Genomic DNA, 17121 nt, shown 5'->3' on the forward strand with positions numbered 1-17121 from the left:
AAACATTGAGTATGAAATTTCAACAGTTGCATTAAAACAAGCGTTTATCATAGAGTTCTTATAATAGAAAGCGATTATTACTGCATATCGCATTTATTAGATGTGTTTTTCAACAACGCCTGCTATTATGTTCTGACTGCATATTCTTCATAGATCAAATACAACATCAGCCCAAAATATGTTTCAACATTTGACATCATACTTAAGTGCGAAACCCACTAACATGACCATTTTACTACGGTCTCTTGGGTGATCGATGGGGATCTTTTGCATTACTTAAAAATATCAACATAAGAACATAGACAAAAATATAGCTGAACATGACTACAGAAATTTTTTACCTGAGACTACATGTCTTGAAACAATTCGTCTACTTAGTCGTTTTGATATTAAAACTTTGTTTCTTGGGGCGAAAATAGTTAAGTTCTGAGTATAACGAAGTTTTACCATATACACCGCAGCTTTGTGAACAGCCTGTAAAAATAACAAAAAGGTATGGTAATGAAAATTTATGAAAGTACTGATGCAAAGAATACCAGCTGGCCCAAAATAATACACAGTGCAAAGTTTAAACTGTAATGAAATAGCTTAGTACATACTAAACCACTGTTACAAATATTTCTTTGAAAAATTCTTTTATACATCCTGTTTCTTAAAGTCTCAACATCTCTGAAATAAAACCATTCTATACATTCCATCGAGATATAAAACAAAACATATTTTAATTGTTAAAAGCATTTATTGTTTGCACACTTTTAATTTCAATGCAAACATTTGATAATTTTATGATGTTTTAGTTAAAATAAAACCAAATAACCTGGAAGTCAAGTCTTTATGGCAAAAAATGTCATTTCGTTTCTCAGTGCTTTTTGTTTCATTATTTGTATTCATTTTTTGCAATTGTGTGAAAGTTACCACGTGAAAAAGAGTAATTTATAAAACTGAATATCAATATACTAATATCTTAAACTGCAAATACCTTTTGATAAAACCTATCCGTGCTATACAAACCGCTGCTTAACACGTCAATTATGTTTCCATTGCAAAGGTGCCCATCACCTAAAAATACAAACTACTATGACATAACAATAAAAAAAGTGTATGTATAAATATGCCATTTGTAAAGTCGGCAATTAATTCTATGTTAACACAATTAAAACATTCCAAATCAACAAATTTTATACATAAGTAAAGAATCTGAAATGTGTTCAAAAGATTTCATACATCCAAACTGAAATATGATTAGAATTCTTACAATTAGAAAGTTCTACTCATCCCAGGCTCACAAGCGGCTAAACTCCTGAAGGGAACCAAGATCAAACTAGACCATGAATCTACGAATAACCATGATTCATTGAACTGATTTCGAACCATTTAACCAAATTTAAACTGTTTTTTATTCGGTTCTATGGTTTTATGACCCCACTGCTCAGCTGATATCAAAATGCTCTCTGTGGGTCAATTGGTATCAGCAGGAATCATCTTTTTCTATAGTTTTGTTATGTTTCTTTGACTTCTTTAATTTTTGTTTTAGAACAAGAAGTTCATACAAAAATTCTTTCTACTTCTCTGCTGCCATTCATTGCAAATGTCTCATCAATAGCTAAGGTACTGCTTAACTTGAGATCACCAGGGTGCCAACTAGGATTCTTGGTTGTAATTATTTATTTATTGTTTGTTAATCTGACTCTGTTGAATGCGTGTGAGTTAACCACTGATATACTAGTTGAGCATCACAGTACGATAACAAAACTGACAGTGTTCTTAAATATATTTATATTAACTATTGATTCACAACGCAACAATTGCTGTTTTCAGAGCACATATCAGAGATGCATTTCATAATCACTGCAAACTAGACTGAACATAAACACATGGAAAAGAACACTAATAATATTACAATTTCATCAGATCTGCACAAGAATTCCGTAGGAATAAGGGCTAATTATTACAATTAGCACATTCTCACATACACGACGTTCCGCATTTGATAGAAAAATTGCCAAATATTTGATGACAGTAAAATAACTATGCTTTACGTTGATGATTGCACATGGCAGGAATGTTTTGTCAAGGAATCATGTTTATTCTCTGAGTTGACCACAGACATTCGAACACAACGTTTGTTGTAACTTGTAGTATCTCTGATTGTGACGACATTGATTGTGTGACACTTCATGCTCCAATGAACAAGAGTTAAAGCTTCAACACATGCCTGCAGCCTTGTGACTTGATCATGGAAAACTAAAATCAACTGCTTGAATTACTAAAATAGTGCAAGAGATGTTTAGATTTCTGGGGAACACTGCTGCACTTGCCATGCTGTCACAATTTAGCAATGGAAAATAATTCATACTGACTTAAATGCGTTTACTGATGTCACTAGTGTAAGGTATTTGACAGTTTTGGAGCCGCTGTAGTTTTTCAAATATCGTCGATGACCTGACCCCTTAAAAGGATGATGATCAACCTCACAGGTGACTAAAATTTGTAAGAGTCGCGATTTTGGATAACTTATGACCAAAGTAACACCGTTCTTTATAATTACACAGAGATGTCTTTAACACATATACTGAAGTTATATAATTAAGTGATTAATCGCAACAAATATCAATTGAAAATTTGCACAGATGGTACTGTAGGCCACACATTTATGAATAACCATATTAACATTGAATGAATAACATATCATCAGTAGCATACATAAGAAGCTACTCTTCTGAGTATTTTCAACATATTTGATTTATATTTAAAAATATTTAACAAATTTTCACATATAGAATTATGTATTATGTATAGAATTAGAATTATAGCATTATCAGCCAACCATTCTTCATAGAAGTTGACAATAGTGAACTACTGCAATTACCAATTGACAATTAAAAAAAGTGTGTATATTCTCTTGTAATATTCTACTACATCTACTCTGAACATATAGGTGAAATTCCTGCTGATAATTTAACAGTTTGATACTAAAAATGGTGCTATAGCAGTGGTTCTCAAGCTTTCATAGTTGGTGGCCCCCTGCCCATCAATAAAAAATGACTGCTGATTGCAAAACACTTTTTACTTCATTACTGCGTGTGCAACAGCCTCCGGGCTGCTAATTTTGCACAGCAAATACAAAAATATAAGAAACTCATGTCCAGCTTTGCCTCGTCTTCCTCTACTATTACACTATCGCTCACTAATTAGGCATCTGCTCGTAACCCCTGTAGAATGCTTCGATGTCTTCCGGTTGAGAAACCATGTGCTATGGTACAATAATCTTGGACTGAGGAAATTCTTTGCATGACATAAAGTCTGCGATGATTCCTTATTGCTTGACCACTAATTAATTACCGAACTAACCTTTGTGATTGTCTACCGATTGCCATACATTTTTTGTTTGGTTTTGTATTGCACCGCCCATACTTAGAATTGTTAACTAGGTCAACTAAACAGAAGAAAGCGCAGTTAATGTCTTGCCCAAAGCAATTACAATGGCAGCACCACTGGGTATCGAATACGGAGTGCATTATTGTGAGTCAGACTGTCTTACCACTCAGCCACCGCTTTTTTATAACGAATCGATATCAAACATTTTGAAATTTAATCTTTAAATCTTTAAACAATTAAGGTATGTAACTAAGCTGACTCAAGAAAGGTTATAATACTTTGATATGGCCTAGCAGGTTAACCTGGGCAAACAACAGTGGCAGTAGAGCATAACTGGTTCTATGTTTAATGTAACTGTCTCTTAGTTCAAACCAGAAAAATCGAGGCACTTTGATATAATGACTAGGGCGATTATTTTTTGACCTAAAAAACTAAAAATTTTGACATTAAAAAAACTTTTTTTTGACAAATTTTGACGTATGAAGAACTCAAGTAGTTAATTACGAATTATTGTACAAAAATTTAAAGTTTATTGTAGTCTAACAAAAGGGCAAAAATCTGAACACAGACCTAGCCTATTCTGAAAAGGGAAATGAGCTAATTACAAATCACTGCCAAAAAACTGCAGTTAAGACACAACAAAAAATACATTGTTCAATACATTCAATACACTAAACTAAAAATACATGAAGTATCTGAAGCAAAACCGAAGCAAGAGCTGCACTTAACCTACAGCTGCCGCAAAATGACTTAGGACCTATCAAACATTTTACACGTTTAGAGGTGTGTTGAGCATCACACCATATCAACCTAATTATTTAACTTCATGGTTTATGATTCACAATAAGTAGACTATGGGTCATTTACAACAGTATAAAGTAGGCTACGTTGTGTAAAATGAAAAGTTCACTGTCAGTGAAACCTCTACGACACCACGACAATGCAGTTTGTAAACAATTTTGACTTTGTAAAAAATTTTGACAATTTTTAACTTAACACTATAAATTTGACAAATTTTTGACTTTTTTTGACAAGTCAAAAAATAATCGCCCTAAACCTAATAAACCTACTGCTCATGACAGCGTTCAAAACTGCTCCATGTATCCGGCCCGTGACCGCATTAAAAATTGGTGTTTTTCCTGCTCGGCCGGATGCAATTTATGCGGTATATCCCTTTTATGTACCAACGTGTTTAGTACTATGAATAAGCATTGTTACGTATAAACACAAAATTAGTGCGTGTGTTTGCTTGTGCATGCATTGGAACTGTGTCATAAAGTTTGTTTGAAATTTTCAGTGCGGCTGGGCCTGATTGTTAATAGCCTAAACAAACTTGTGCAAGGTTAAATTTTGAACAAGCAAGTACTGTAGTTCCTTTTATAATTGTACATATAGCGGCTAGACGCAGGAAGGTTGATGTAGAACGCCGCAGTATTCAGGAATCTTTGACTTTAGATTACTTCTTTAAACAGTATTTTGGGAAACTTGCTTGCCTCATCTGTCACGATAGTGTTGCTTTGAACAAAGAGTTCAATGTTAAGCGACACTACGAAACTAAGCATGCAGAATTGAAGGAACTGAGTGGGCAGATCAGAATAGATGAAGTTTGTAGACTCGTGAAATCTTTGCAGCAACAGACTTCATTCTTTACAAAGACCAGCGCAGAAAGTGAAAGAAATACTCAAGTTCTTCTCAGGAAATGTTTCAGTTGAAGCCTCTGACTTATCCATCATACATTTAACTGCATGTGATATAGTCTATTTCTTGTAACATTTTTCATCATCTTCATCTTATCATACTTTGTATAATTGCTTTAAATCAGAAATTCATATTCTTCAAAAGGATTTCATAATTATGTCACCCCAGTCATGTGAGAGGATATTTGTGAAGTAAGTAGGCAAATGGTTCACACAAACAGTACTAAATCTTGTTTATTGGAGTTTTCACAACGTTTGCAGTTTAAGGTGAGAAGTTCTTTCTTGAACATTCGTCTGTTGTCTACTATTCTAATTGTGATAGGTTATATTTTTACTAACTATTTTACAGCCCTCTTTGAAATGTCTCATGTCGGTAATTAGTAGTGATTTGTCACAAAGCTAGTGCAAAGTTAATAAACTAAATCAAAAAATATTGTTAAAATGGCATTATGCTTGTGCAACAGCTGTACTGTTAATAACGGGTAGGCCTAATATTTTTTTTGTGAAAATTTATTTGCCTTTATCAAAAGTTTTTAAAAATAAAACAGCTTTTCCTTTAAAGCTTCACAACTGGTTCATCTGCTCTTTGTTGTTTGGCATAAACTCACAATCATATTTTGTCGTATATTCAATTTAATTGGTTTACTTGTCCATGTTACACTTTTTTCTTTCTAGTATTGCATGTCTACAAGCTTACCTAACCAACATAGGGTTGTAAAAGTCTCAACATATGTTCCTAAATGTTATGCATTGGAGTTTAATTATGAAGTAAAACAGCTTTATTCAATGAAATACGCTTCAAGAAGCGATTTGTTGAAACAGGTAAAGCTGCTTTAAGTTATCCAAACCTTTATTAAAAATTTAACATTATTATCACACAACACACAGGTGTTAAAATAAATGCAACTCACCCACATAACCTTTCATGCAAACGCAAGACACAAAAGGTTTAACAGTTGCAGCAGAAACATTTTCTTTACATAAAGCGTTCTGAGAACAGCCTCCATTTTCAATAGTGCATGATATAGGAAGACGATGATCATGACCAACATCACGGTTACATGTGTTTATTCCATCACCATGAAATTCAGGCAAACATTCACAGCGAGAAATTCCAGGAGCTACATATACACACTGAGCAGAAGAATGACAGTGTGGTGAATCATTTGAGCCTATACATGGAGCATAGCTTTCACAGACATACCCATCACCTAATTTTAAATAAAAAAAGTTGAATTGAAATTTATCTTGCGTGGTCACGGCAAAGACAACTTTACCCTCATGTTGACAGTATTAATTTAAAATGTAGTAATCACAAATCTGTTTAATGGCTGATGAGGAACATTGCTATAATGAAACCAATTATAAACTTTTACAAACACAATCTACAAAGTAAATAAAAACAACTGTAAAGAATTTGCTACTACAAACTACATACCACTATAGGGAGACTTGCATGTACAAAAAACGCTATGATTTTGTTGAGTACATATTGCATGTGAAGAACATGGTTGGGATGCACATAAATCTTCTAGCTCACACCAGGCATTCCCATTACCCCAGTAACCTTGTTTGCATTGACATGAACCATCATCGATACAAACAGCATTATTTACACATGAATTATTGCATAATGAAGAATGACCAAGTTTCTGTAGGTAAAGGTGGTTGAGAAGAGAACAACAGACAAATCACAATTACACATTGCCGTTGGTAATCACTGCTACTTTCATACCTGACTACATGTAAGTCCAAACCAACCAGTATCACAATTGCAACTTCCGTCATTATCTATGCCGTCAGAGCAAATACCATGCACTGAGCATTTACATTGCTCACACTGTCTTCCAAATCTGCAAAGTGGAACTTATTAGAAAGTAGCAACAGTAGGAATCACATAAATGGTAACAATAAACTGAATAAGCGGAACACAAAATTAACATTTAACAATTCTAGCCTGTAATAACCCATTAACCAATGAATAACTATGTTACAGCGTTTATGTTACAATGAATAATTTTTGACCAAATTCAACATAATGGGCGCTGGTTATTCCTTGGGGATCAAGAAACTTCGTTGAGTTTTTTAAATAGTATTCTCCTAACTTACTCTAACTAAAAATGATGTAGCTATTAGCAAGCTCACAGCTTTCATAACACTTTATAACTGCATGCAATGAAAATATGGCCACCTCATTTGACATTGGGTATATAGAAAAAGGTTTATGTGAAAGGATGTACGTTTTTTAATGGTCAGCACTGGTCTGTACCATTGTCAATCAATCATTAAAAACTTGGTTTGATAATATTCTTTTTAAAATTCCAATTATTTAGTAACCCCAGTACTAAGTTGAATTTTAAATTTTGGGAATAATTTTACCATAATGCAACAAAACCATACAAAAGTTAATGACCATACTACTACAATTGATACATCAGCAGCATAGGTGTCATGGTGCAACCAGAAAGCAAAAAAAAAATTCACTCAGAGCAGCGACAGAGTAACACTGCTATAAAACACAATATTTAAGTGCATAGTCATGTGCCTCTGTTTGCTTGCTGTCTGCTCTTGGTGTGAAAAATAACAAAATGTGTGTCTATTTTGTGCTGGTGTGTACTTAGACTTACTTCAAAATGCTTCAGAAATCAATTTAAAACCCTGCCTAACCTGATACAGAATACCATAACTGACCAAAATATAAAATTAAAGAATATATCTTTTTTGCTTGATTAACTGCAGTTTATCAAAAAATCCACAGACCACCTGAAACCTTTCTGAGAACTACCAAGTGGAACTACCTCTACAGTTAGCACCATGGCTGTCCAAACGTTTTAGGCTCCAAAGTTACATTTATAACAGACAGCTAAAAATGATGGTCCAATAAAAAAGTTCTTATTCCACTTGCTTAAATGTATTTAATTACATAGGCAATTTATGCATAAAGTATTCAATAGGTTGGACGTATTAAAGGTTCAGTGAACAATGGAACAGCTTTCTTGTATGTATAAGAAAAAAAATTTATCTGTAAATATTCTAATATTTTATTGACATGTTATAAGTTAGTATTTTTGTGACTGACGTGACAAATTGTATTTGAAGTATTGGGAAACCCTGCTCTACATTCTTTCGTTTCTCATTTAACTTTCCCATGTATCTCGACCCCTTCATATACTCTTCATTATCTGTTTAATAGTTTAATTGTATAGAAACACTAAACCCATGATGACCCAACACACACATGCGGAGTGATTAGTCATTAGGTTGAAATGTCCTCGGTTTAATGGTATGTTATTGATATTTCCTGGTATAATTGGCTGACCACCATTAAAAATAAGCCTGTGCCACCTCCACCAATTCTAAAGCCGATTGGCTACTTGGAAAAAAGTACTACTACCAAATGCCTTCTCAACTCAAAGCCAATCTTTATATTAATACTGCCAGCTATTAGAGTGGTTGAGGAGCTAGCAATAATGTGACCTGTGTTCGATACCCAGTGACCCAAAGGCTGTAATGCTCTTGGACCAGGTATTAACAATGCTTGGTCTTGTTCAGTGGAGCCCATGGACTGGCAACATGACACACGAAAAAAGTAAATAAAAATATGAGACAATCGGTAGTTACATAAAGACTAGTTTGGAAAGTTGGAGCTGAAATGATGAGTATGATGAAATGATTGGTATTAGCTGCTGATATATACTACTATATTAATGACGAACCGCAATAAGACGTCATCTAATTATAGTTTTACGTTTTAGGATATTTATGGTGTATGACCGTTTATAAAAATGCCAAATAAAATTAAATGTATGTCATAAATTAATTTATTTCTTGATAATTTGAATACTAACTTCATCATGAAAGTTCTAAATTCAACTATTTTTCCAATTATATATTTTCTATATAAAGTTTGAGTAAAAATTGGTAAGTTGATATAGGTCGACAGTTTGGTTAAGCGGTCAGCCAAGCAAAGTCGAGACTTAAGCTTATGACAGCGAGTTTAAGTTTAATACAAGCTGTGTTCTACATAGTCTACTTACTTTTGTTAATGCTATTATTTCTGATGGATCGGTTACTAATTTGAGAGCGAAAGTATTTAGCAATAACATTATCAGCATTTCCCAATTTATTAAGTTTAATACAGTGAAGAACAACAAATTCTTTTCCCATAATAACATTTGCAACAAAAACAATTTGAAACTCCATTCTCTCTGTACACTGGGCTTCTCATTCATTGTAAAACTTGCAAAAAAGGTTTAATAAATAATTTAGCACAGAACGGCCTAAGCTTTTCCTACAGCAGAGCGCAGAATGTACAGACCACCATCGCAAAAGATCTTTCACAGCAGAATCAACACTCTCGTGTTGTCCACCAGTGTGGTGGTGTTGTGTATCCACCATCAATAGTGGCATATTTATTACTGTGGCCATTGACAACATTGATCATAATTAATCGACCTATGGTAGAAGTATTACATTTTTTCAGTATCCCACTGAAAATATCTCCAGTATTGTACAATTTACCTTTTGATAAAGGTTCAAAAGTCGAATTGACATTGCCTAATTTTTACATATCATTGGCTTCATGTGGAAACGAATACCTGACATCACAGATTGTGGCTGGAAAAAGATAGATGGACGAATGCTAGTGCCGTTATGGATGATGTTATCCGAAGCATCAAAAGGGTGCACAAAGTTAATTGAGTGTTCATGCAAAACGAAATGCTCTTGGCGGTGCAAATGTAAACACCACTCTTAGAATGTGCTGTATTATGACGCCATCAGCTACTATTTTCTTGTAAATTAACATCAACCAGTTATTTCAATCAGTTATATTGTAACGTCACTGTTAACTTTTTATGATTTAAGGTGAACATTACTATAAAAACATTGAGTGTTTGCATATTTTGTCCAGCGTTTTTTTAAATTAAGATTTAAGAACAAGCCTCAAAGGTCATGCTAAACAATTTTTAGACTAATATCAAAATGCAAACGATTTCAGGTTTTTTTCAAGTTAGACATCTGACTATTAAACTAAATGTTAGGTTCTAGAGGATATCAAGATGTAACGATTAATAAAATTAGGCCAGATAGAAATGCAAGCTAAGCCAAGTTACTGCACCCCTGCTCTATATATATCTACTTCTTTGTTCTGCAGCTAAGTAGAAAAGGGTCAAAGAATCAGAATTCTATTTCTGTGAGCATTGTCGTCGAAGCACAGGATACAGAAGTGCCCTTTTAAAACCTGCTTGAATGAAGTATAGATGTTCTCATTTTTGAAGTAATAATGTATACAAAGATGTATTTTATTAATTGAATAAAAAAGTGTAAAAAGGGCTTGACTATGAACCACAACTGTACAGACATATCTGCCACAATTGCGCAAAAAGAATTATTATACCAATTAAACATTCCATATAATGAATAATTATTATTTGTGTATAGTCATTAGTAGTAATAACAAGTGGTACCACTTATTATTAACAATTTTAAGTAATATGGTATTTCTTCAACATATTCAAAATCATCTCTGTAGGATGATGGTTTGTTACATCGGCAACTGATGTTTAAACAAAACACTAACCCAACAAACACTTAACAGATCACAATTAAATCAAGAAGCTAAATTAATCTGTCGAAAATGTGTGAATATCAGCTTTCAAGAAGGTACTGCATTTTTGAAGAGAAGTCCCACCTTCCATCTTCACAAAGTTCACAAGCATATCCTTTATAGTCACTTTTACAGGAGCATGACCCATTACCATCAACACCATCTCTGCAAATTCCATTATTGTTACATGCGTTTCCAGGACCACCTACAAAATTAATAAACTGAATGTTCTCACATATGGCAAGCCGAGGATTCCATGAGCTTATCTTATAAATATAAGTATTTTCATATAATTGATATAATAATATAAAAAAGACATTTTCAATTCGTACAAAGCTTTTGCGTCATATAATCAATTTATTAATAATTTACAAATGTTAAATTATTCTTAAAGTATAGGTTTATGCATGACTTGGTAATATTCTTAAAGTATGGTAATATGCATAACTTTTGGCAGTAAATTGCAAAGTTATTCAGTCACAGCAAGACAACAAAAATGTGAACAATTTTTCAATTTCGTATCCAGATTTTTGCCCATTCTTTGAAATAAAACTCTTTTTGGTGGATAAATTGATCAAGTTAAGTGACTTGAATATTTGTTCAATAGTTAAGCTACAAACACGCAACGTAATTCCTTGCAAAAACGAATTTTCGGAGAAGTGATCAAAATGACAGCTCTTGGCCGTTGAGGGCTTATCGCAACTCTGGCCGTTGTAGTGTTAAGCATCACAATACCAGAACCATCTGTCGGTTACAGTTTTCAGTGCACAGAACAAAGCTCCATTCGGTAGACTGTAAAATCACAGACCCTAATATCAGACTGACAAAATCAAAACTAACGCATTAAGCGTTTAGTACGAATGACATAATTCGGAAGTAATCAAAACGGGGTCGTGTATACTAAACACGGCCAACATAGTACAGCGCTTATTGTTAAACACACAAAATAAACCACAGATAGCATTTTAGTATCATCAGATCTGCACGAGAATTTCGTAGGAATAAAGGCTAATTATTACAATTAGCACAGTAGATCTGTCCTTCATCATTAAAAAACTGGAGCATAATATCCATGCCAGACGGCACGACGTAGGCGCAGATATGTTCTTCAATGAACGGGAAAACGAATGCTTTAACCATAATTCGCCAAATCCATCTTGGTAGCAGTAGTAGACAGCTTGTCGGTGATTAGGTTGAGACATTTGCAGCATATGTGACACCTCCTGTCTTTTCGTTCCCATGTTAAATTCCTGGTTGGTTTGTGAAACTATGGCAAGCTCAAAATATGGTTTCAGTTGGTCTATAGAGACAAATTTCAGTGATGCATTAATCAATTCAATCACAAATCTTGGGTCGTCATCATCATCGCCTTCGTCATCTCCTTCAGAATCTTAACTAGTCTGAGTTGTAGCTATTGCCGTCACTGACTTAAAGAGTGCTGACAGTGTGCTAATTTAGTGTCTACTGGTTGACAGAACTCACAACAGAGATGTTTTCGCAGCAATGCCAAGTGCTAAACTGTCAAAGATTTGAGTATTGATATATTACACTACGTAACAAAATTTGAAAAATTTTTTGTTTGGCTACATTTATTAAGTGTATCTGTATGATTTTCAAACGCTGATTTCAAAAATGCTATCAGTTTTTTTCTATCATCGATCGTTTTCAAAATACAAAAAATTTCCGTTTTTTGTGATTTTCCATTAACTGTAGGTATTTTATGCGGTTATGATCTGTGTCTGTCAGCACTATCATGTTGTAAATGGGCGTCCTATTTACTTGAGAAAGTGAATGGGAGTGGAACTTTGAAATGCAGACAAATGTGCTTTTATTTCTTATCTCAGTTTTCATTTTATCTCAGCCTGTTAAATTCAGTATAGTCTCATTAGAAAGTCATGTTTAGTGTTTACAGAGAGATGTATGCCATATGATTACATTTTGTAGAGTTAAGTCTTGTGTAAATCTTAGATTCAGTTCATCTTTTAAATAGTAGAAATCAAAATGTCTAGTAGACAGTGCAAAAATTTAAGTAAGAGTACTGCCTCCCCCACAGGAATAGGCACTTGGGGTTTTCTGTCTATTTTGACGTTTTTGAAGACCTTTGCTTTTGCAAAGATGTAGAAGGCCTGCTTGGTGCTGTTGGAATAGATCATGATCCTACTCAGTGGCGGCGTTTCATTGACAGTTCTACCAAAAGTCTTAACCAGTGTTACTTCACAATGGCAACATATACCCATCAATTCCACTTGCTTATTCCTTACAGATGAAAGAAGATTATGAAAACGTCAAGCAACTGCTCATTAAAATCAACTACACTCAGTTTAAGTGGTATGTTTGTGGTGACTTTAAAATGTTGAGAATTTTGCTTGGTCTGCAGGGTGGTTACACAAAATACTCTTGCTTTTTGTGCTTGTGGAATAGTAGAGCTGACGGTGAGCACTATGAGATGAGAAAATTAATGGCCGACACGGGAAAAACTAAACCCAGGAATGTACAACGTTATTAGGGAACCTCTTGTAAGCCGGGAAATAGTTTTACTGCCTCCACTTCATATCAAATTAGGTCTGGTAAAACAGTTTGTCAAAGCTTTGGATTTTCAAGGACAAATTTTTCAAGAAATCCGTTCAATGTTTCCCAGACCATCATTTACCAAAATAAAAGGAGGAATATTTGTTGGTCCTCAGATAAACACAATGTTAAAGTGTAAAAGCTTGGAAGAAAAAATGAATGAAACAGAAAAAGAAGCGTGGCAAGCATTTCGAGGTGTGGTTGATGGATTTTTGGGAAATAAAAGGGACAGAAATTACAAAGAGTTGGTGGAGAAACTGATCAAAAGTTACCAAAACATGGGTTGTCGCATGTCTGTCAAACTTCATTTTTTATGTCCGCATCTGGATTTTTTTCAAGAAAATCTACGTGATTTCAGTGAGGAGCACGGTGAGAGACTTCATCAGGATATTGAGCCAATGGAAAAACGATATAAAGGCCGCTGGGATAGTGTAATGATGGGAAAATACATTTGGTTCTTAGTAAGGCAAGACAGGAGTAGTCATAAAAGAAAAACTCGCTCAAAAGTACATTTTTGAACGACTCTTACTGTTTGACAAAACTATGTTACATTTATCTTCAAGCCTTCCTTATTAACGTTTTTAAACTGGTTTTTGCGTTTAATAAACCAAACGGAACATTGATGTGGAGCTAAATTCTACTACAAGAGTAGAACACGATTTGCTGTACTTACAGCTACATCAAAATTTGAATATCTCAAAAAGTAACGATGGTACGAAAAAACTAACTGGATTTTTGAACTCAGCACCCAAAAATTCATAAAGGGGCATTAAAAAAAGTAGCCAAACAAAAATTGTGTTACGTAGTGTTATAGGTTCTCAAAGAAACGGTTACTGTTTTCAGTGCACAGAATAAAGCTCCGTTCGGTAGACTATAAAATCACAGACTCTAGTACAGTGGTTCCCAACCTTTTTTGTGTCAGGCCGAGTTTCAAACTTCAGAGTATGTATGGAGCCGCATGAAAACACTCAAGTAATTATAACGAAAATTTTAAAGCACAAAAGCATGTACCAACGAATAGCAACACTAACAAGAAAAATAACACAAATCAATTTAATGTCCAACTTGACTCCAACTCCAACTGACAAATCACAAAATAATCGCCCTAATTATTCTAAATAGGTTTTTTATATTTTTTGTAGGATTTTCAGGGATCAATGAAAGCCGCAAGAAGGCTAGCTTGGAGCCGCGGTTGGGAATCACTGCTCTAGTATAAGACTGAAAATATTAGAACTAACGCATTGAGCGTTGTAGTACGAATGACATAATTCGGGGGTAAACAAAACTGCGTCGTTTATACTAAACACGGCCAAAATGTAGTACAGCGCTTGTTGATAAAAGCATGAAATAGAACACTAATAACATTATAATATCATCAGATCTGCACGAGAATTCCGTAGGAATAAGGGCTAATTTTGACAATTTGCACAATACAAAAACAAAATGGAAAATTTAAGAAATAGCCTATTAATGGCAGCTGATGAGATGTGTAATTGGACAAAGGGACAACCAGGACATCAAGAGCAAGGTGTTAGAATGGCAATGTAAAAAAGTAGGTTGAAGTATCAAAAATGGTACAGGACGAAGAGTTCTAATAATCAGGAAATGGCATGGGTTGAATATGTGAAAGCAAAACAATGGCAAAGAAAGCAGTGGCTTTAGCCCAGAAAAGGGAAAGACAACGATTAGCCGGGCAACTTGATGCAAGAGAACGCAAAGCTAATGTTTTAGTTATACAAGGCAGATGGAAAATAAAAGGATGGAGATGACAGCAGTGAACTGCATCCTAACTGATAACGCTAAAATTGTGAGGGAACAAGAAAAGGTTAAACAAACTTAAAATAATACATGGAGCAACATCTTAATGTGGAGAATGAATGGAATGGTGCTTGTGAAAGAGACATGCATGAAGGACTGGAAAATCTCATCCTAATGTAAGATGTGAAGGAAGCAACTACAAATATGGAAAGGTTGATCTGACTGGATTGGTAGGTGAAATTTTCAAGGCATCAAGTGATATTGGCGTGATCACTATGACAGTGTTGCGCAATAAAATCTTATTCGAGGAAAGTGTGAAAAGTGATTATGAGTTGAGTACCCGTGTAGCTTGCCCATAGTGTGCAGCAAAGCTTTTGGAATATGATAAAGATAAAGAACAAAAAAGCAGTCAAATATAAATGCGATAATAAAACAATTTGGGATCTTGAATTGTTTTGTCTCTGCAAAAAGATTTGTCTATATCCATATGTAGAAAAGGTTAAGTGATAAATGATCATACTAGTCAATAAACGCACATTGTATCGCATAACGGGGTTACGTAACATTAGCAAAGAACATAGAATGCTAGACCAAACAACTGTAATCATATCAGATTATAAGACTCTAAGACCAAGTGATATGCCACGACTTAGGCGAGTTCTACCCCATAATCAAAGTTCCAAAACAAAAACATAAAGTAAAAATCTTGAGTTTTCTCGGCTTTTTTCAAGGACTAATAAAGCCATGCAAGGAATCTGGGCCAAGTACAGAAAAAAAGGAAATAGAAACAAACGATTTCGATAAGAAATATATTAAACATTTAAAACACAGAAATAAAGCGAATATTGCGTGGCACCTGGGACAAGATATGCATATCAGCCTTTGGCAGTCAAAGTGTTAAGTAAATGTGGAAATGTTTTTACTGTTTCCCCTTATGGCTTTGAAATGTGGATGTTAAACAATGCAATCACAAAAAAGAACAGCTTCCAAATCCGTTATCTAATAAAAGTTCTGAAGATACAATGGTTTGATTTCAGTTCAACCCTGGTCAATTCTAACTAGGTCAAATCAACCCCATTTGTTTTAATCTCGGTCACTACAACCCGGTTAATTCAACTTCTGTCATTTTAACCCCAGTCTGCAATTTTAAACGATTATTATTAAGAAAAATAAAACTCAGCGATTCTGATTTGACAAAAAGACTTTGTGTTTTTTATTTGCTTGCTTAAACTTTTAATTTTGTTGGTGAAAGATTAAATACAGCCATCTTTCACTTATACGGCTTAACTTAAACTTCTTGCCACTATTTAACAATCTTTGCAGTCGATTCCTTTTTTTTTCCTGTAAAGGTATCAATGGGCAACGAGCTCTGTACTCAGCCAAATTCACAACCTCTTTTAACAAACAACCCTTGTAGATTTGCATGTAGTGTTATACATCAAGTAATAGAATAGGGAAAGCAAACATTGCAGTGAGCCAGGCTAAGAACAAATAACAAAAACTTTTTTCAAGACAAAGCGCAAGTTTTTTTATATTCACTAATCAATGCACTATTGATGGGGAAACGAAAGCAGGTAAGCCAGCAGAAAAATAAACTTGGCAGAATTCCTGTTTCTTTGAAAATCCCCATTTTCAAGATTTGAAACAAACTGAACACCTCCCTCAAAAATTTTCTAGATCTGTTCCAGTCTGCATGTCTCATATTGATAACATCTAGCTCTATCCTGTGGTTGACGATCTGTGTCAACTGGCATGTTGTTGGGGTTGTCAACTGTTGTTAATTATTGCTTTATGGATTGTTCGCTAATCTGACTCCATTGATAGCGCATTCATTAACCCCCGAGAGCCTAGTTCAACATCACAGTACCAAAGCCAAATTGTCAAAGTCTTGAATAATTTTTATTATTGACTACCAACGAACGGTTAATGTTTCAAGAGCACAGAATAAGGCTGCATTCTGTAGACTGTAAATTACAGACTGCAATTACCAGAACTAATGCGTTAAGCGCCGTAGTATGAATGAAGTAATCAAAATCGGTTCGTGTATACTAAACACACGAAAAAGAACACAAATAACATTATAATATCATCAGATCTGCACGAGAATTCTTT

The 17121-nt window shown here is 34.3% G+C and overlaps 1 protein-coding gene across 3 annotated transcripts in view; it reads right to left on the reverse strand.

The window, feature by feature from the left end:
• LOC143461909 (stabilin-2-like) overlaps nucleotides 1–17121 on the reverse strand; it is a 208184-nt gene that overhangs the window by 9849 nt on the left and 181214 nt on the right. For all 3 annotated transcript variants that reach the window (XM_076959847.1, XM_076959848.1, XM_076959849.1), the window contains exons 40-45: nucleotides 10768–10888; nucleotides 6811–6928; nucleotides 6514–6727; nucleotides 5987–6286; nucleotides 980–1059; nucleotides 342–474 (exon numbers count right to left, since the gene is read on the reverse strand). In XM_076959847.1, coding sequence (XP_076815962.1) covers nucleotides 342–474; nucleotides 980–1059; nucleotides 5987–6286; nucleotides 6514–6727; nucleotides 6811–6928; nucleotides 10768–10888 — 966 coding nt within the window. The remainder of the gene's footprint in view (nucleotides 1–341; nucleotides 475–979; nucleotides 1060–5986; nucleotides 6287–6513; nucleotides 6728–6810; nucleotides 6929–10767; nucleotides 10889–17121) is intronic.

This window comes from Clavelina lepadiformis, chromosome 6 (genome assembly GCF_947623445.1).
Source record: "Clavelina lepadiformis chromosome 6, kaClaLepa1.1, whole genome shotgun sequence".
In the NCBI taxonomy this organism is placed as follows: domain Eukaryota; kingdom Metazoa; phylum Chordata; class Ascidiacea; order Aplousobranchia; family Clavelinidae; genus Clavelina; species Clavelina lepadiformis.